This window comes from Galeopterus variegatus, unplaced genomic scaffold, assembly GCF_000696425.1.
Source record: "Galeopterus variegatus unplaced genomic scaffold, G_variegatus-3.0.2 Scaffold2040, whole genome shotgun sequence".
NCBI classification, from domain to species: Eukaryota; Metazoa; Chordata; class Mammalia; order Dermoptera; family Cynocephalidae; genus Galeopterus; species Galeopterus variegatus.
Window position 1 is genome coordinate 77,149 of NW_007728151.1, and position 22,440 is coordinate 99,588.

At 35.3% G+C, this 22,440-nt stretch overlaps 1 protein-coding gene across 1 annotated transcript in view; it reads right to left on the bottom strand.

Moving 5' to 3' along the window:
* The window catches only part of RBMS3 (RNA binding motif, single stranded interacting protein 3), a gene marked incomplete at its 5' end in the record, with an annotated part of 267,704 nt that overhangs the window by 52,456 nt on the left and 192,808 nt on the right, over positions 1-22,440 (bottom strand). Inside the window, 2 exons of the mRNA XM_008580173.1 lie at positions 11,893-11,940; positions 18,792-18,902. Coding sequence (XP_008578395.1) covers positions 11,893-11,940; positions 18,792-18,902 — 159 coding nt within the window. The remainder of the gene's footprint in view (positions 1-11,892; positions 11,941-18,791; positions 18,903-22,440) is intronic.

Consider the following 22,440-nt stretch of genomic DNA (forward strand, 5'->3'; position numbering starts at 1 on the left):
TCTTTTACCTGCCCGTAATCCTGCCGACTGGGCCAATTGTCAAGCTAGGGCTGGGTCTGGAGTTCACAGACCTCTCAAGCCCATTCCAGACTGGGTCACAAACCCTTCACATGCCAGGCTGGGTCCCCAGACCCATTACACACAGGTCTATGAGCTAGGTAACCGGTAAACAGGTCCCTGGAAGCCATAGGTTGGAAAGCATGGCTGTGCAGAGCTGCATCTGACCAAGGCAGTAAACTCCAGCCAAGGTGAGGGTGCCCGCACTAACTCCACCCACCCACAGCCTGCCCACAAAGAGTGCTGCACCACCCCCAACCTGCCCCGAGGAGAGGGGGACTGATTAAACTATTCTTTTTCCCAACAGAGGTCCTCTATACGATAATTAAGGGTGAGGAAGCAAATGACGTCATTGAGGAAGGGAATGAAGAAAAGCAGTGTCATAAGATCATCACACTGAGAAACTTGATGTAGAAAGGATCTATACATTTCATTAAGCAGAAAGACATTACCGATGAATAAGTATACTCCTATACTGAAGAAGATGTATATGGGATAGAGGGTGATCGATGCTATAAGACCATACAAACAGGTTAAGACAGATGAAATCTAGCACATAGAAGTAAGGGTTAACATTGATAAAAAGAGGAGGAAGAGAGGAAGATTGAAGAAACAGACACTGAAGTGGAGAGGAAACACCTGAAGATCAGATCAAATGTGGTATCTATCCATCGTCTCATAAAGCAGGAGATAGTCCTCTTCTGAGCATAGATGGTAGGACTCATGTTTGGAGCTTGAGAACGTCAAAAAGTTTAAAACAGCTGAAGGAGCATAAATACAAGGTTACTTCAAAAAGTTCATGGAAAGATTTGTATTACCTTTTATTTCTATTTTTCCTGGAACTTTCTGAAGTACCCTCGTATGAGTGAGGGTTCAGCTGAGCTTATTAAGAACAAATTTGTAGTGGAAACAGAATCTCCTTGTAGAATGATTGTGACAACAAATGTTACAAATCAATCCACATAAAACACTAAGTACAATGCTTCAGGGTGTTCTTTGTGTATGCAAATTCATCTTTGCATTCCCAGTACCTTCCATATACACTCAATGCATGTGATGAATAACACGCCATTTTGGCCTATCTCATGTTTGTATTTATATTTTATCAAGGCCATTTGATGTTTTGTTATTTTTTTTGTCAGTTGATGTTATAATTGCCCTTGAGATAAGGAAAGAATTTATGGAAATTTTTCAAATAACCTTTAATTAGCTGGTAGCTATTTGCAGGGTCATACTATGCCCAATTAAACAATTTTCAAAGATTATTAACAATGATCAGATAAGGCCACTTGATAACTGTGGTGGATAAAAGAGACAAGGACATTCTCCAAACCTAAAAACAACTAAACATCTCCCTTTTATATCTAACATCAGTGACTACTGCATGTTTGCCAGTGACAACTCTAGTCCTACTTTGTTCCTCTTACCTACTAGAGAACACTTGCTAAGACACCTAGTCATTCAATTGCCCTTCACTTCTTGATAGCATCCAATGCAAAATAAATTGTCACTTCCTTAAGTCACACTTTACAAGCTCAAGTCCTATGATAAGCCCCTACAAACTTCCTCTTCTGAGATAACACGGTGGTTTACCACATGTACATTTTCTCTTATGTCAGCAAGCTAGAAACTCTGACTACAGTTGGTCTTTGGTCTTCTGTGGATAGTAAGCCTTAACCTTCCAGAGCAAGTAGCTTAAAAATCTCAATAATTTTTACCAACTCTGCATACTTGATTTGCTAAAGAAACTACTCAATTACAAACAAAATTCACATTTCCTAAATCTGGAGTCCTGTACTTTCCCAGATCTGAGTCTCTTAAGCATACTGCTGGACTCAGGATAGGCACCTAAAGTAATTAATATATGCCTTTCTGGAGTCGGCAACCCATCTTTCTGAAACCAACATGGTTTTGCTGCCAACTGAAATATGTCCATTTCATGTAAATCAAAAGGGTACCATTGGTTTAAAATCTTTCCAACTTTTTGATTTCCATTTTTAAGGAAACTTGATGTGAAGTGATTATAGTTTTGATACATAATACCAAGGTCAGTTAGCTGATGGCTTTTCAATCAATAATTAATCAAAGGGGAACCTGTGAATGCAATGAAGTGCATGGTTCCGACAAGTGAAAAAGAAAGACTGGCCTGATAAGAAATAATATAGCTACTAATATATTCCACATTATCAAAATGAATAAAACGTAGTCGTAGAAATGAAGGAAGAATAAGCAATATCTTGGATAGTAAATGGGCATTGAAATGATATCAGCTTGATTTTGGAAAGTATCAATATTTTGTGATATACAGCTTGGGGATACGAATTATGTCCAACAAGCAGAGATCTAGTTTTAAGCAGAAAAGTGAAAAAAATGTATATAATAGTAGGTTTCATATATATGTATGTAATAGGTTATATACATACATATATAAAACTTGTGAAAGTTAGACAATATGTAATTAAAAGTGTGTTATATATGGTCCCAATTTCAAATATGTTTTATCAATTCCATAAAACACAGCGACTGGAAGCCTCACATTGAATAAACTGGGAAGATTTTAGGTTGTTCCAAGTCCAAGTGCTGCATGCATGGAACAGAAGGGATCATTTGACACGTAATTTCAATATGAAAAATATCGAAAGCAGCATTAGCAATTGGTTGTGGAGATGCTGACCTTCTAGTAAGTGGATGATGAATTCACACAAAACTTAGTGATGACTTTAGACTACAGAATCACTCAAAAATCACATGCCATATAGGGAAATACATTTCTTTTAATTTCACATTATACCATAATGTCGAGACAAAAAATTTTAGAGGTCACCACTGCTACTCTATGACCAGTATAATCATCACAATTGTCATCATTATCATCTCTATTTTCATCTTAATATTAATACAGTCATGCTTTCTTGGTATATAAATATCTCCCTCAAAATTGTAAGTATTCAAAGACTGCTATTAAAATTTTAGTGAATTATCTAAGTTGCAAAACAACATTTCAAAAAGTTTAGAAAAATAGAAGTTGAAAACACACATAATAAGAATTTCATGCATTTCTAAATTTTTTTCATGTTCATGTTTAAGGACTCAAAATCATAATTATGTTAATTTTGTCACCTTTTTTCACTGTATTTTATTAATGTTATTTTTCATGTTATAAAATATTTATAATTTATTTATTATATTAATTCAGCTAATAATATCAAAATAGTTCAGCTAATAGGACGAATATAATAAACTCCCTTAATATTTTTTCTAGTTTCAGATGCTGGGTTTGGAAACTACTTTAAAATACTACTTTGATTCAGTCAATCTATCACAGCAAATGTGAGGTTAACCCTTTCCATCTGGTGTGTGTGCTGCATCACCAAGTGGCGTTTTGCTCTGACCTTGCCACAAAGGGCAGTTGTATCTCCAGCCATCCCAAGCTAGCCTTTTGCAGTATTTGGTCTTTAGACAAGACCGGAAAAGCTTTCCTCCACCTTCAGAGCACAAAGCAGAATACAGTACCCTGAGAAGCAGTTACCCAGGGAGAAACAGAATAGCTAATACTGGTGGATCAAGAGTAACTTAAGTGGAAACTAATCAACAGCAACAGCCACAACAAAACCCCAGAAGGTATGGCAAAATTGAAAAATATGCTTTTACTATAAATCGTTTGGGATGATATATTTTCACCTTTTCTCTAATTTCTAAAAGTACAGAATTCTGAAGGCTGCCAAGAGGATACTAAACAGAATATATATTTGATTTTTCTGGTTGATGATCCCCTGTTACTGGTACATACAAATAAGTCCTAGAAGACCAATACATGACAAGAATGTGAAAAATAAAAATATACTTAAAGGGTTTATTACATTAATACTATGATCAGTTATGCTGTTCAAATTCTCTCAACCTCCATCTCAATATCTGCCACCTCTGACTTACTGACATTTCATCTGACTTTTACGAAATATAAAAATGAGCTGGCTGGTTAGCTCACTTGGGAGAGCATGGCGCTGATAACACCAAGGTCAAGGGTTCAGATCCCCTGAACTAGCTAGCCATCCAAAAAAAAAAAAAAAAAAAAAAAGGCACAACAATGCTGACTTTAAAAAGACACTTCATGTGTATTATAAAGAATATTAGTGATAGTGTTTAATTTGGAATATTTATAAAAATAAACTGATTAGAGCAAGGGTGGACAAACTACAGCCTGCAGACCAAATCCAGCTTGCTGCCTATTTTTGTAAATTAAGCTTTAATGGAACATAGCCGCACTTATTCATTTGCATACAGTTTGTGGCTGCTTTCATGTTGCAATGCCAAAGGTGAGTGGTTGTGACATAGACCATATGGCCTGCAAAGCCTAAAATATTTACAACAGTATCTGGATCTTTACAGAAAAAGCTTGCTGGATTAGAAGATAAGGCATACAGGATTGTGCACCCTCCTATCCCACCACTGAAAAAAAAAAACTGGTTTGAATAACAGCAATGTTTATATATCAGAACAGTCTATTTGCTTAAGCTCTCTTTAGGATAAGGTACTTGAATGGATCAATAAAAATTGTGGTCCCATAGGAAAAGTCTTTAAGACTACATTTTTATAATTTACTGAACAATGAAAATGTATCAGCAGGAACATAGTAACTCAGCATGCACATGCCTATTTGTCAAACATTTGAATAAATATCATGTACAAAGACCCACTCTGCAGACTACTCTTATGATATCTGTCACATGCTGTGTTATATGATCGTTCTTTCTAATGCTGTCCTCTGTTGTTAGATTCTTCATTGCTTTGGGGCAAAGACTGCATCTACTATTTTATACCACCTAGCCCTAATTTCTTGTAGGCTGTAGGAACTGTGTAAATATTAGTTGAATGAATGAATAATAAGTAGAACAAAGTGTCCCTTATTAGAACTTATTAAAAAGGAAATATCAATTAATTAGTACATTTAAAGTTTTGTAATCAAAGTAAATACACAGTATGTGAGCAAAGAAATGAAACTGATTTTCAAGTGGGGCTTGGGGGAACATTTATAACTCTGTGTCAGGTCTTTTACAGTAAATACAATTTAATGGCTAATTGTTGCTAATTGGAGGTACTCATGGTCTTAATTTTTAATTAAAAGATGGAAATCATTTGTAATTAGCTCATGGTATCCATGAAAACAAACGTTGCTTAGAGCTTGAAAAATGGTTTTACTCTTTGAAGTAGCTTAAATACTACCCTGTACCACCATGATATGGGATAGGTTTATAAAGTAATTCTCTCCCAAGAAGAGGCAGCATAAAGAGGCTTCAAACAAATCTTCGGTTGAGCATCACCAATTCCAAACTGATGAGGCTTTTCAATGTAAACTTATACTACTAACTAGCAAAAACAATGTGAAAAAACTGCATACTATTTTTAACAGTGAATATTTTCTTAATTGGGGCAAGTGCCCCTATGAGGAACTTTATTCTTAAACTGTGACTCCATGGCTAGAGATCTGACTCTTAAAGACTTCATATCCAACTAGTATATTGTGATTTATGGATGCTTTTTCCTGTGAAACCTCATTGTGAAGTTGTACTGAAAACACTGACTATTTCAACTTAGTTTAGCGGGTGAGTAAAGGATATAGCAGAGAATGAATATATGTTTCTGAAGTTCTATGGGTTCTTTTTAATGAATTTTGGGGGCCTGTTTTTCATTTTTCATTGTTTTTCAATCCCAGGTTCAAATTCTGAACTCTGTCTAAGCTTTTTAGAAAAGAGGATGAATTTTGAGTATATTTTTGTTTTCTGTTGATAGCAGTCTTTTGCTTGATTTCATGCTGATGCCCTTCAAGGAAATTAAACTAAAGGCGACTAAGATAAAAATTTGACTATAAATTTTCTGAAAGCCCAACCATGTATGACAAATTATATTTTACTCTTCATTTACATATTTTTTACTAAAATTTGCTTAAAATAGGAAGATCTTCTATGGAGTTATAATTGTTATGAAAAAGCAACACTAAAAAGAGAACAGATTCTTGATTTTACATAAAAATGTAGAGAGTAGTTCCAGCTTTCTGTCTTCTGTCCTTGAAATGAGTTGGGTAAGGTATATGACTAAGATAAAAATTTGACTATAAATTTTCTGAAAGCCCAACCATTTATGACAAATTATATTTTACTCTTCATTTACATATTTTTCACTAAAATTTGCTTAAAATAGGAAGATCTTCTATGGAGTTATAATTGTTATGAAAAAGCAACACTAAAAAGAGAACAGATTCTTGATTTTACATAGAAATGTAGAGAGTAGTTCCAGCTTTCTGTCTTCTGTCCTTGAAATGAGTTGGGTAAGGTATAGCAGAGATGTAGTCAAGAGAGTGAAATAAATCAGACTCCTCTGTTTCCCAAAGTTCAGTCACTTTCTTTTGGATATCACCACACTTGCCTTAGCTCTTTCTTCCCAAATTATTATTTTTTAAAAAAACATGTTCACTGTTGAATATGTTTTTTAAAAATACATTCACTCAGGGTCTTCCTAAACAAAACATTCCTTAAACCATACATAGCTTATTAATGGCAAAAAACAAACAAAATGAAACCCAGATATGCAAAAATACCCCACTCAAATAGCAGCTTCTTTCGTTCATGTTGCTTGACTTCCTTAACTTCTGTCACCTTCACCTCAAGTCCAGCTTGGCCACCTGCTTTCATGACCCATACTTTGCTAAGAAATAGTTCATAATAAAAAATCTTAACTCCAAGTATTCCACTTCTGACCACTTTGTACGTCTCATTGAGAACTCTGGTCTCTCTATCCTCTGTTTTCTTCTTATCTTCCATTTCCACTGGCTTCTCTTTTCTTCCTGTTCTTCCTTGAAACCACAGTTTGCCACTCCATTACTTTTTTGCCAATACCGTCAATGCACATCACCCTTTTTCTCATTCCACTCAGTAAATCCTTAATCCTCAATTAATTCACCTGTCTGGCTTCTTGGCTACTGATCATTACTGTAGAAAATGTAACATCCTCATAAATTACTATCACAAACATCTAGTCTACAGCTCCAAATGAACCCCCAGTACTACCCCTTTGACTTCCTATGTATTGCTGCTAATTGGCCCTCTCACTCCACAGTTTTCCAAATCTCTGTTCTTCCTAATCCCTTACCATGACATCTCCCGCTCACTCTCAGAAGAAGATGTCACTTAATACTTTACATAAAAACAAATAGTAATTATCACGTGGGAAATACTTTGACTACCTAATCTTTCATTTATAAACTTGCATGCACATACGTCAGGCCTTCCTCTTGTCCTCGCACATTCCCAGATGTCTGGCTTCCTGTTCTATCTGACATCTTCAAACTTTAGAACTCTCTCCCGGATTCTTCCCATCGTGGTCAAATATTTTTCATCTTAAATCAATAAATCAGTCAGTTCCATTCTCCATTTGTTTTCTGTTACCATCTTCTCTCTCCTTTTCAAAGCCAAATTTGTTGAGTTTCCTGTGCTTGCTATATCCACTTCCTTATACAACATTCACTGTCTTTGCCCTTCCCCCTAGAATTGCACTGTCAAATTCACCAGTGACCTCTGGATCACTAAACAAAATGGCTTCTTTTCAGAGCTCATGTTACACAGGCCTCTCTTTAGAAATACTTTTTTGCTTTCGGCTTCTTTGAAACCTCATACCCTTAGTTTTCTTTCTATGTCTATAGTTGTCTCTTTTCAATCTTTATTTCAGGCTCCTTGTTCTGCCCATTTGTTATTTTCAAGGTTCTACCTACTTCTCTTGACTCTAAGCACATTTTTAATTCCATAATGGTAATGCCAAAATCCACTTCGACCTAAGAGATGTCTTCTGAGCTCAGATACACACATCTGAACATCTATTAAACATCTCTGTCTGGATGCATCACAGACGTCTCAAATTCGACATTTTGAACACTGAACTCAGCTTTTTTTCTGACAAACTGATCCTTTCTCCTGTGGTTCAGATCCTGGCAAATGGCACCTTAGGCCATTGAACTGCCAGAAATTTAAGAGCTACCTTTAGTTATTTTCTCCTTCTATCCCGATATTCAATCAGTTGCCAAGTCCTGTGCGTTATACCTCCTTAATATGTCATAAATTTTCCAACTCTCCACTCTCATTTCCACAACTTGAGTACATGCCACCATGATTTCTTTCTTGGATTCTTGATTTCTGTTCCCCTTTTTTTAGTTTTCCTCTCTCCAGTGCATACTTCTCCTGTAGCCAGAGTAATCATGTCACTCTCCAACTTAAAACTTTTTAATGTCTTTCTATTACCATCAGGATAGAGTTCAAGTTACCATATCTGGTGATATTGCTCCAGCTTATTAATTTCTCCAGGCTCATTTTCTCTACTCCCCATATTTCTGTATGTATCCTTTCCCTATTTAACCACCCGTAGTTCCCTGAATTGGCCGTACCCTGCTCCCATGAGCTTTTTTACATGCTGCCCCTTGGGTCTAAAACTCTCCCCTCTGACTTATTTTTTACTTAGCTAATTGCCATGTGTCCTTATATCTACATTTAGAGATTTCTTCTATTGGGACCTCTTCTCTGACTTCTCCTACTATATGTTAGTTGCTCTTTCTTTGTACCAGCACAGTACCTTGTACTACTAATAATTACTATAGTTATGGTTAATAATATTTGAGCATTCATCTTATGCCAGGATTTGTTCTCTATCTTAACTCACATAATGCTCACAACATCCTTATGAGGTAATTATTAATATTTCCCCAGATGAGTAATCTGAGTTACAGAGAAGTTAAGTACTTTTTCCAAGTTTTCACAACTAGTAAATGACACAAGTAGGTTCTAAACTTGAGCATCTCATTGAAAAGTTTACGAACTTAAACAACATGGTATCTGTTCATATGGAAGCATTTATGGCACTGTGCTGTAATAACCTGTTTATACATAACTTCCTTACTAGACTCTAAGTTCTTAGGGGCAAGTTGCATACCCAGCACCTAGCACAGTGATTACCATATAGTATGCTTCCAATAAATATTATTTAAATAAATAAAAGAGCAAGATGACTTGACTCAAAGGAAAAAGGCTCCTCACCCCAAACTAGATTTATACTAACCAAGCTTCAGTGTATGCCATAGTAATATTTTACCCCAACAATACCAAGTGACTTTCTGTATCTAATCACCCCATATTGTTTCTTATTTCTAAGAGTTTACACATCCTGTCCCAGTTGCCTAATATACCTTCCCACTCCTGTCTAACTGGTAAACACCTATTCATCCTTCCAAGTTGAGCTTAGAATTTACTTTATTCCTGAGGATTTTAAATCTCCTGTTTAGATTCTTGTTCCTCCATACTTTATACATTTAACATCACAAATAATAACATTAAATTGGACCGTGATATTTTTTGCCAGGGGTTTATTTTTAATTTATCTTTGTATCCCAAGCACTTGAGGGCACTGTCTAGCACTCAGAAGTTGTTCAATAAATATTTGAAATATTGATAGAATAAAATTAGGTTGGGTTATGTCTCTTTAGATTGTCAAACAGATATCGTGAATTCTAGTAAATTACAGCAATTTGGGTGCCTCCTACACTGACAGAATTATTTTGAATTGTAAAATATTGGCATACTGGGAGATTTGAGAAGAAGATATAACAACACGCTTGCCTATTTCACTCTCCTGATATGGTCAACGGTTAGGCAAAGGTTACACAATTTTTCAAAAGTCACTGAAGTTGTCCCACCAGCAAATTAACAGAGAACATTTTAGAAAGGCAATTCCGTTTCTATTCGGAGGTAGACCAAAGAAGTCTCTCTAAATTTATTATATATCAAAACACCAATTAAATTTTATAAGGGGAAAATAACTGTAAAATCCCTTCAAAAGTTATTTTTGATATCAACTTCCTATTGGTCCCTTCCTTTGTACTGCACTGCTGGGAATCTAGTATAACTTTTGTATTGTAAATATATCATACCTCGACTTTCTGTTTATGTGGTTCTTATTTCTTCTTCCTCAAGCACACACAAAACTGCCAGATTAAGTTCCTTAAAGCACTACTTTTATCAAGTCATTTATCTGCTTAAGAACTTTCAGTGGCTTCTCTCTATGCAATCAAATGGGAACTGCTGAGCCTAGATTTTCAGCCAGATAATCTGTCTTAATCGATTTTTGTAGAGCCTGACCCATGGCTGACATCTAGATGTTTTGATTGATTTTTTTCATATGTTTTTGAAAGTAAAATTAGGAAACCTAGTTGAAGGGAAATACCAGTTTGTGTCTTTTACTATTATTAATATTGGTAAATTATCAAGCATAGATGCCTCTTGTTAAACAAAGTTGCCACATGTTAAATAAAGTAAAAGCTGTATACATTAAGTGAAGTCCCTTCCCAGGGGTCCCATATCCTAAATAAAATAGGCATGTGAGGATATGACAGGCAATACAGTTTGGGGAAAGATGAGTGGCATTTTAATTAATGGCAATTTATAGAGATCTTGAAGAGGACCAAAATGACTTCACAGCTGAAAGCTAACTCGTTGTTCCTTGATGGGGACATTCTCAAATGAAGTTCCTATATGAGTATTCAGTAATGAACCATACTAAACAAGACATGAAAAGAGGATGACCCTTCAGATGTTCTCTGCTTGTAAACCACTGTCCAGTCACTAGACTCAACTGCCCCATGGGCTCTTTTAGTCTATTTCTGGGCTTTGTTTTTTGCTCTATCTTTCCAATGCCCATCTTGGTTTCTATTTTATGTCCTTGCCATCTGATATGTTAAAGTATCAAAGAGTTCAAAGCTCTTCAGACTGCCAATATTTTATTTAGTTAAAACAACAAAAATAAAAAATTGTGTTCATTTTCCTCTTTGCAAGAAAGGAAAATTCAAAATTAAGATGAAAGTATAAGAAGATCTGTGCAGTTCAAAATAAAACCCACCTCCTCCATGTACATGTACCCTATTGCAAACCGTGCCACTAAATTTTATAAAACAAATATTGCTAATTAAAATCCTCAAGACACTAATGTATTCTCAAATCAACCTGTACCACTTTGTTGTACAAATGGAACATTGGCAGCCAAAAATTCAAAATTAAGATGAAAGTATAAGAAGATCTGTGCAGTTCAAAATAAAACCCACCTCCTCCATGTACATGTACCCTATTGCAAACTGTGCCACTAAATTTTATAAAACAAATATTGCTAATTAAAATCCTCAGGACACTAATGTATTCTCAAATCAACCTGTACCACTTTGTTGTACAAATGGAACATTGGCAGCTTTGCTTTCAGAATCCAAAATATCATTTTTTGAACAAATTTGAAGTTTCGATTCATTCAACAAATAATTATATTGAGCACCTACTATGTGTCAGACACTATGCTAGGTGCTGAGCAAGCAAAATGGGATGATTTTCTGATTTCAGAAGAATTCTGGTCTCTAAAGCAGTGCTTCTCAAACTATTTTTATTAAGCTATGCCCTCTTTTGCCAAACATAAAATCCTTCTCCCACTTTTCGGAAATTCGGGTGACCTTGTCTAACACTGAGAATCATTGACACACAGAACATAGACTCTATCTTCTGTGTATCCTTGATAGACAAAGTGTCTTTGAGGTTTTATTTTTTATTTAAAAAGCCACATATTTATTTTCTAGACATAAAACTGGATTCGATATTAGATATACCTTTCAGAACTACATATGCCCCCTGCCAAACTGTAATTCAAATTTCCTATACCCTCCCCTGTTGAGAATCACTGCTTTAAAGAGTTTTGGAGAAAACCAGGCAATCTCCATCTCTCCCCTCCAATCAAGCTTTAAAGGAATTAGAATTTTCCTACCTGACACAACAGCTGGTGGAGTATCATAATCCTGTCTTGGGATTGAATCTTTGAATGAAAAGAGCATGAGAAAGAATGCAATGAAGTACAAAAGAAAATAAAATAGAAACTTTGCTCTAAAACTTGGAAGAGACTGCTGGGTGCCACATGATTGCCTGACACCCCTTCCCACTTCCTGCCTTCAAGCAGTCAAGGCATTATGACCTTTAGTTTTCAGTTGACACCATGATCCCCATTACCCTCACACTGTACATGTTGTTAGGATCTGCTGGAACAGTACGGTTTGCTCCAGAACATTGTCATCTTCCTCGGCCTGTTTTGTCCCTCCCTCAGAAAATCAATGTGATTTTTTTTTATAATCCCCAAATCTGGGTTAAGTAGAATCACTTTTAAAGTGTCTCCAAAAGTTTTATTAGTAGTGGTAGTAATTCCTAGTATTCCTAGTACCTTTTAACAAACTGCAATCATACATTACCATTCCAAAACAAAAAACAAATTAAAAAGGACCATGTCACCAGTCATTTCACAAGAATATATTTATAACATTTTAAAATAAATAATAAGAACAAATAATGTTCATTGTTCAATAGTTGGAGAATATAGAAAAGTATAAAGATTAAAATAGATATTACCCTAATCTCATCACCCAGAAATAATAACACTTGTTTTGCATTTCTCTACAGCCTTATTTTATAAATATACTTTTCATAGCTGATACTGTACTCCAAATATGCAAATTTACATCCAGCTTTTTTGATTTAACACTATAAATAATACTTTTCCTAATTATTTTAAACTCATGATTTATGCTGCATTACATTCTGATTTATGGATGCATTAGATCTATTTAATTCTTCTTTATTAGACATTATAAAGAACACCGTGCCAAACATTTTTGGGGCACAAACATTTTTGGGGCATGAAGTCTTTTCCATTATTTTAGAATATTTCCACAGACTAGCTTCTCCAAACCACAACCATTCGGTCAGTCAATATAAATGTTTTGAAATGTCTTGCCTGCCCACCTTGCTATCCAACTGACAAATTTAGATTCCCATCATCATATATATAATCAGTGTTCGAGAATGCTTATTTTCTTACACCTTCATCAGCAATGTGTATTATTTTAATAACTTCATTTGATGATATGTGTGTGTGCATTTCTTTTTCTTTGATTACAATTTTTTCATATGTTCTCTGGCATTCTGTTTTCTCCTTTATCAGCTATCTGTTCATGTTCTTTGGCATTTTATCTATTGGCACTTTTCTATTATGTCATTAATTTATGTGAACTCAGAATTCATTTTTTAAACAGAAAAGCATAATATTTGTAGATAAACTATTATACCAGACTTTCACTTAATGCCTACTCATTTACATTTCATGTTATAAGACTACTTTCAAAGGTCTTTTATTTCACAATCAGACTAAACAAAGTTTTTTAAACTATTACATTTTTATCTATGTTTTCTTTCTTATACTTGACTGTTCTTAGTTAATCGATATTTTCTTTTGTAAAGTTATTTAAATAGACATACTCATTACCACTTATGATATTATTTCCTGAATCAGGAGTCTATTTAAAATCCTGTGTTGCTTTCTGTAACTCTCAGTCTTAATACTTATATGGATACTTAGTAATGCAAAAGAAAAAGGCAACTCTAAGCAAAGTGAATAATTCAGGATTTTCACCTGATACCATCAGAATTTTAGAGCAGGAAGGAGTGGTGTGACTTAAAACTGCTAGGGAACTGTAGTGCACAATGGAGTACAATTACAAGATCATTTTTGTGAGTGGCTAGGGTTACAGCATGGAAATCCAGTGAAGTAAGAAATCACCAGTGGCTTGGAGAACTGCAGATAAGAAGCCTGCAGAACAAAACTTTTTGTTTCTTTCAACAGATTCTGGTGACGTTGTAAGCCACTGGTGACCAGCAACTGAACAAATGGAAAAGAGATAAGGAACTTGTAAAACAAGATTGTCATGCAATTTGGAGGCTTTCATAACACAGTAAAGTCCCCAATGATTTTTGCTAAACCTTACAATAAAGTGATAAGAAATTATGGATAATGGGGCTTTGGTTGCATCGAGGGAATCCTGTAACAAAAAATAAACAAAAGCAGGAAACCTAGAAAAATTCTTCAAGGTCAGCAGAGCCCTGGGATAAAATAGTTACACTGCTTGCCTAAAATTCATTTCTTTTAAGTCCTGTAGATTCTGCCCAGCTTCAAATAGGTAGAAAATTGGACAATAAACATTTGAGGGGGCAAATTGTAGAGAAAGGTTAATTAGACTACATGGTATCCATTTCAAAATTTGGGGTCATGGAGAAAGAAAATATATCTGCTTTTGTCAAGATGAAAAAGAGGCTTGGGCTCAATGCAATTCTCTCAGGGATCTCCTACAGGGAAAATGGGACACAGACTGTGGCCTGAGGCCCCCTTATAAAAAAGGAAAATTCTAACCTAGCTCCCACTTCCACCAGCCCTAATCACTGCCTACTCTGGCTCATTCACTGGATCGTGCTCTACACTGCCTTTGGAACCCATCTGGTTTTAGAGTTGAGGTTCTTGTATTAATCTTGACTTGTCACTGTTCACACATTGTTTTGTAGAGTTTCAGTGAGCTCAGATGTCTGACAGCCTTTGAAAAGTTCCAGGTAGGACAGAGACAGTCAAATAGTTTTAGATTAATTGGCTGTGGCAAGATGGTGGAGAATGGATTGGAGCAAATTGAGACTGAAAGCAGGAAGAGCAGTTAGGAGATTATTACAATTAATCAAATAAGGCTCTGGGCAGACACTTTACAAATTTGGTAGAAAGAATGTATTTGACACATGTCTATGAGACAAAATCAGTGGGACTTGAAAAGAAATTGCATATGGTTGTGAAGAAAAAGGAAAGGGTCTAGACTGAGTCCCACTTGTATGGTTTGGCTACAGGGAAAATGTTCATGGCATTAGCTCCAAAGGAAATAGGGGGCAGGAACACACAAGAGGAAGAGGATTCTGTTGGAAGACAGCTCAGGGAAGCTTATGAGATTAGTTTGGGTCATGCTGACTTTGAGATATCTGAGGGAGATTCACATGGAAATATTTAGCAAGTAGTTGAATAAATGAGTCTAAAATTCTAAGATGAAGTTAGCATTGAGGACATAGATTTAGAAGTCTTCAGCACAAAGGGTAGGGTTTAAAACCATGCAAATGAATGAGATTGCTTAAGGAAATCACATGAATGAGAAGTAAGTTAAAACTGAAACCCTGGCTTTGGAGCCTATGAAAGAAAAGAAGTAAAAGCCAGAGAAGTTGGAGAAGAACCAAGAAAACCTTGGGCAGGAGTCACAAACTGGGAGCTTTGGGGACAAACTGGGCCCAATATTCAAAGATAGGAAAATTGTACATCAAAATCCAAATATTTAGCTTATCTTGAAAAATAGAAAGGTGAGACCACCCTGGGTCTGTATGCACATGTGGAAATAGCTGTCTGGAGCTGAGTAGTGTCTGCCCTCTCTTGACAAGGCATCTGTGTTCCAGGCTGCCAAAGGTGCCATCTCTTTCTACTATTCACCCGACACTCTGGCAGAGATATTATTACTGCATTGAAAATATCTCTTAAATGTAATCTCCAGTATTGTGTATATGTATATGACATGACTATGTTCATGATATAAGCAAATATAGAGACAATCATTATATGGTTATAATTATAAAATGATTATATATTCCCAAGGTGTTTTGCTTGAACTCTGTCTACTTTATTTATTAATGTGACTTGGCTGGACTCTATGGACTTGTGAGTTTGTACTCCTGTAAGAGTATGTTAGCAGCTAAAAAAGTGAAGACTTTAAAGAAATAATATTATATGGTTATAATTATAAAATGATTATATATTCCCAAGGTGTTTTGCTTGAACTCCGTCTACTTTATTTATTAATGTGACTTGGCTGGACTCTATGGACTTTTGAGTTTGTACTCCTGTAAGAGTATGTTAGCAGCTAAAAAAGTGAAGACTTTAAAGAAATAAGTTATATCAAGTGAAACAGACAAGAACAATTAGTTGTACTGTGAATTTGACAAGGTGCTACATTCCTTCTGGTGACCTGGACTAGATTCCCACCAGTAAGAAGCCACCAGAAGTACAGGCATAGGGCAGCTCATTCCATAAGCACCTACTAGATGTCACACATACTATCAGGTATGCTACATACATTATTGCATTTAAAGCTCTCACAACATCCCTGGGATGTTTTGTAATTGAGGTAGTAAAGTTCAAAAAGGTTAAGTAACCTGACTAAAAATGCATTGCTAATAAGGGGGAAGGACCAGGCTTTGAACTCAAGTTTGACTCCAAAGCCCACTGGTCCTTCCATGATGCCAGGCTGCCTTCCTATTAACAGAAATGTTGGAAAGATGCAATAAGGTGGGAAAATTTGACTTAAAAAATCAACCTCTGCTACATAATAGCTACTCTAAATGCCAATCAAAAATTCAGATACAATGAATCTAAAATGGTATATCAAAGAATTAGAGTGACAGTTTAAGAAAAAACATAACAGTATTCTGGACATTAAACAAACTCAATGATATTTTGTTTAATGAATCTACAAAGTAATACTATTTTCTCTGCACCTCTCCAGACCTTATTAAATATTAAATCTTTGTATAATATCATGCTATGGGAAGCTTATAATGTATCTAAGCATTATTTAGTACTAATGTTAAGGGAGAAAAATATGAAAAAAAGAGGAAATTTGGCGTTACAAATAAGCCACATGCTTAAAACTTTTACTGTCTAAGAAAGAGAGTTATATCACCTATATATATATACTTGGCTATTATGAACTGGGTCAAAGTTGTAGTCCCGGATAAATATGTTTTTGTTGAAAATTCTCAAACACACAATCATAATACATGCTATTGAATCAATAACTTACAATTCTGAGTCTGTTCTATATCTCTTATGTTATTTTTCAATTACCTAAAGGATTTAGTCATGTACTGAGTTAATCTATCTCTTATAGTTTTACTAGTTTGCAAACTTGAACCTTAGCAAGTCAGTTGGCTTTGCTTTTGATTCAAGTGAGAAAAATTTATAAAGTGTTTCTTTGTATGATTTGTATTATAACTGCCTCTTTTATCAGATTCCAGATTGTCATTCAATACAGTAAAATTGCATTACTTCACTCACTCAGAATTTATGATCATTAAAGGAGAGGGAGGCTGACATGGAATGAAATCTACAGTGGGAACATGAGAAACTTCAAGCTTCCCAGTACTGCTCTTGGGACCTGTTTTATCAGTAACGTACAAAGTGACTATAAATAATCCTTACACTTTGCTAAAAGCAATGCACATATTATCATTCACTCTATCTCCATAATGAAAATTAGCTGTATCGTCCTATATAGATAAATGTAGTCTTAGACATGACTTCTAAAAGTCTAGTTCCGAAACCTAACAAATCATTTGATCTAGCCCAAGCATTCGGATGGCTAAGGTATCATCAACTGCTTTTTACAAGTTCAGCAACTGAGGCCTTAGAGATCAGTACTTTATGTTAATAAAACTAAATTTCTTTATTGAAACAATGTGACTCTTTCCATTAAGGTATTTCAATTTTCTTCCTATATAGAGCAAATTAGTGAGTCCTCATTGGACATGTCAGAAACTTCTTATATTCCAAAAAGTCTATGAATCAACAACACCTATTTGGCAAGCAAGTCACTAGTATGAGATAAAATTGCCGATACTTAGCAAGTGTGCACAATGTACACAGGTACTTAGAGACGAAGCCAGCACAACTGTGCAGAATCACAGAGGTAGTGACTATGAGACATGCAGGTTTAAAGGTATCATCAAGTTAAATACTTAAACTAGAGAGGGAAATTGAGACTTGAAGATATCATTTCCCAAAGACAGATGGAAATATCAGGGCTCAATCAAGATCTGGATCCAGGATTCCTGACTCCTAGTTCGAGCTGCCAAGAAAGAAGAAAATATATTTTTTTCTTTCTATGTCTTTAAAAATGGCAAGATTATCTTCATTAACGTTCATGAAAAATAAAATGGTTATTGATGGTGTCAGGAGCAGTTGGCTTTGATGTTCTCCATAATGATAGTTAAAAAGTTTCAGTATTCTAGGTTGTATTAGACATTTTCCTTCTTGAACATTTGGAGGAATTGTCTTTTCAGAAAACAAAGTTTTGCCCATGATTTCAAATGCCTTGTTGATATAAAATCAAGGCTATAATAGGCATTTTTCAATAAACTTTTGTTTCCCAAGGAGAAATATGACTAGTCAAAAATATCCCAACCTGTAAGAAAAGATCAAGCACATTAGATTTCCTTCCTTCTTTTCAACATCATCAATGTAAACATATTCAAAAGAAAGATGAAAATAATTTGATTACACCAGGTTCTCAATTACTTTTTATTGATTTTAACACTGAAAGTAAATAAAAAGCCTTTTGTATCAGTCATAGTCACAGTTGGCCCCTCATTCTTGAATAATCTGGGACTGATATATAGGCTGAACTGGTAAGCAGCTGGGAAAAGAAAACCAGGCTCAAGTATATTCAGCTACAGGGTCTAGATTTGCAGGTGCATGCAAACCTGCATCTTTCCAAAAACAGACATTATACCTGGTGCATTGTGTCATCAGAACAAGAAATAGCTTGAATTTAAATGCAACATAGTAGAACTCTCAGCCTTGTCAACATGAGTAAATGTACCCTGGAACTGAACAGGCATACAGAATGCAGCCTTATTCATACTAGAACCTGAAAGTTGTGTTAGTCAATGATACAGAACCAGTTTCGCTAATAATGCTAGTGAAAACAGAATACTGCATCTTATCAAGGAAGTCCAAGGAAACAAAACAAAACAAACCCTTCAACTCACCGTTCCTGTTGTACCCAATGAAAGGTGATTCATCTGCTGTGTCAGGGGGCCCATCATGTTTGCTGGCTGCATTGACATAGGGTGGTCCATCGTTGGTGTAATCACAGCACCCTACAAGCACATACAATGTCCATCTGAAAACATGTTCCACAAGCAAGAAACTTTTAAAAAATAAACATAGTAAACTGTGTTAATGTGTTAACATCAAATGTGTTTACTTTCTAATGAAATGACTAAATTCTACCATATGTGATTTTTATGTCCATCCATGTCATTTTGTGCTTGTCTAAATATATGACTTTAGCAACTTCATTTCCTCTGATGTGATTTATCTGTGATATGTCTAAAATATCTGTTGTTTATATTTCCAACATTTGATGTAGAACATATTCAAATAAATTACATATATCCTCTCTTCCATTGTTCTAACTACAAACTTCTCTTACTAAAAAATATGAACATTAATAGAAATTCTCTAATTTTTCTTGATACTGAATAAGGCTTTTGGTTTATGACACTCATCTATGATTTATAGACAATTCTCGATCACCCCAATACAATCTATCACTGGGGGATAATGCTGGCCCAGACAGATGGGTTTCTTTTTTTTTTTTTTTTTTTTTTTTTTTTTTTGTCTTTTTTACTGACCGGTAACGGGATCGCAACCCTCGGTGTCGCGCCCGTACCGGGGACCGGCAACGGGATCGCAACCCTCGGTGTTGCACCCACACCGCGCTCAGCCAGTGAGCGGGAACCGGTCTCCACATGGGATCCGAACCCTTGGCGGGAGTGCCGCCGCGCTCTCAAGCGGCGCACTCTCCAGTGCGCCACCGGGCCGGCCCCCAGATGGGTTTCTTGACTAGATCTCTTTGAAGGTCATATTAAATCTAACATTAATGATCTAAAAATCAAAGTTACTATATCCCATATCTTCTCCATAGGAGGAAATATATCCCCCACAATATAATTACACACAAGCAGATGTTTCCCAAAATGCTTTTGCTCAGGGTGATCAGTTTGTCATGGTGTTATCTAAATCCAACTTCCTGACTGTAAATGCTAAAAGATTAGGCTACCAGTCAGCCTTCCCTATGTGCTCCTCCCATTAATCTTGAAGGAGAATAGAAATATATCCTCCTATGGAAAAGATATGGGATATTTGACATATTTTCTATCTATGCATTTGACAAAAGACAGAAGGCTACTGAATTCTGATGAAGCTGGTCAAATTCTTATGTTCATCCATAAATTAAAATTTAAGAAAAAGCAAAAGTATTAAATACTTTTATCAGATGTTAGGAAGGGCATACTTCTAGGATATATATTTTTAATTTATTATAAATGTTGGAAATACAAGAAATAATAGACATGTTTAAAGACTTTCATCCATATATCAAGTGTCATATGCCTAATGGTGCAGGCCATGTTACCTTCCATTCCTCTTCCTCTACCCTACTTCTTTCCCTTAATTAACTCAGAGAATGAAACAATATTTTTTCAAAACAAAATTAAAAAGCTGAAATTGGATGAAATCTTTGAGATTATATCATTCCAGAGCTTTACTACAAAGATTTTGGTGAAGGAAGAAGCTCATAATATAACAATCCACTTAAATAACCAGTTGTAATAAAATGATTATGCATTTGAGTAAATTATTTTTGCCTAAACATTCTCACTATGTGACCTTTTTTCTTTTTTTCATGTAAGTAAACATTTTGAAGAAATAAAACTAGGCCAGATGTGTGCAGACAGCAAGCCCTCAGCACCCAAACTAATTACACACAAGCAAATGTTTCCCAAAATGCTTTTGCTCAGGATGATCAGTTTGTCATGGTATTATCTAAATCCAACTTCCTGACTATAAATGCTAAAAGATTAGGCTACCAGTCAGCCTTCCCTATGTGCTCCTCCCATTAATCTTGAAGGAGAACAGAAATTGAGCCAGATATTGGAAATGCTTGATATACAAAGCCAGCTCTGTTCGCAGACATTTGGACTTTAAGCTGGAATCCATCAGAAAACATATGAGGGTTCGTCAAAAAGTTTCTGGGAAAATAGAATTAAAAGATAATAGAATCTGTCCACAAAGTTTTTGAATTATCCTTGCCTATATTATTTTATAGGTCTGTAGCTCATAAATATACATAGTCGTGCATTTCTGTTGTTTGAATTTCTTGATGCTTCCGTGAATTGTCATTCACCAGGATACTTCTTAAATGACAGACATGATAAGATAAGCTTTCACTTAATTATAATTCAGACATATATAACTTTTCTTCCTGCTTCCTGAATTTCTTTAACAAAAGTATCTTTATTTCTTCCTCTTTCTTCTCCTCCTCCTTCTTTTTTTTTTTTAATACTTACTGACCTTCATTTCAAATATTTGTTGTGCCAGACCAGAAGTAAACACTTTAAGAAGAACTAGAGTTCCTCTTAAGTCAACTAGGATAAATTGTAGAATAACTTCAGAATTAAGATGGAATTCCTGAAGCATGTTTTTCAACAAAGAAATATGGCACTTTCACAACATTCTAATCTTTAGCAGGTGCAGGACCTCAATTCTCTTCTTGAACTTAAGATTTAGATTATGTTCTTAGAACATTTGCCCCTAGACATTCTAACATGCAGCTAAACTATCACAACCCCCAAACCCTTCAATTCTAAGCAGCCTGCTCTAGCCATATACAGGATCATTCATGTAAATCAAAGAGAAAATTGCATTTGGTAAAGACACTTTCTTCTCAGTGCTGTGGAGTTATGACATTCTCCAGGGATGTGTGAGGTAGACTTTAGTCTTTGACAGGGAGGTAATATGCAAATAAGGTAGGTGAGCCTGTGACAGATCAATCAAAATTTATGCACAATGAGAATAGAAGGATTGAATGCCTGCACTTAATATTAATTTAAGAAGGATTGTCTGGTTTCTTAGACAATCTTTTTCATTGAAAGCAGTGTTTGGGGACTCATCTGATTATAGATGCCACAGAGTGAGTGCTGCTTCTTGTGTGTAAACCAGAAACCTGACAATCAAAGAAAAGAGTGGGAAAAGATTTGTTATAATTTTAAATTGTAAATAGCAGCACTAGGCACAGAGTGGAAAACAATGTAAGGGAAACATTCCTTTCTTAAGCAGACCAGTTATTGCAAATAAATGAACAACAAAATAAAAAAGATTCTTGGGAGAGGATATGTAAGAATATACATTCTTGTTCATATTTAGTAAAAATGTTCAATGAATGACAAATTCCCATAAATTATTAGGAACATAAGTTCTTTAATCTCAAGGGAATGGAAGAAATTCACAATGAGTAAGCTAGAAGTAATTGACAAGAACCTGTTGGAAAAATGAAATTCTTGATGATACTTTATGGGGACAGACTAGAGAGTTTTAAGTGTTAGTTACCTACAACAAAGAATGGTGTTTTTCAGCTACTTTGTTTATCAAAGATTACAGAATCTCCTCTGTATCGTGTGGAACAAAAAAGAAAAGAAAAGAAAAACCTTTTCGTTGTTAAGGCAAAACAAGTGCCCTCAACCATAATTGTGCTTCATTAAGTACACTGTCAAATCCTTTCCGACTCAATACATTTAAGCCATAGACTGAAGAGTGTTTTGTGACAGATGTTGCCAACACATTAAGGGTAATTTC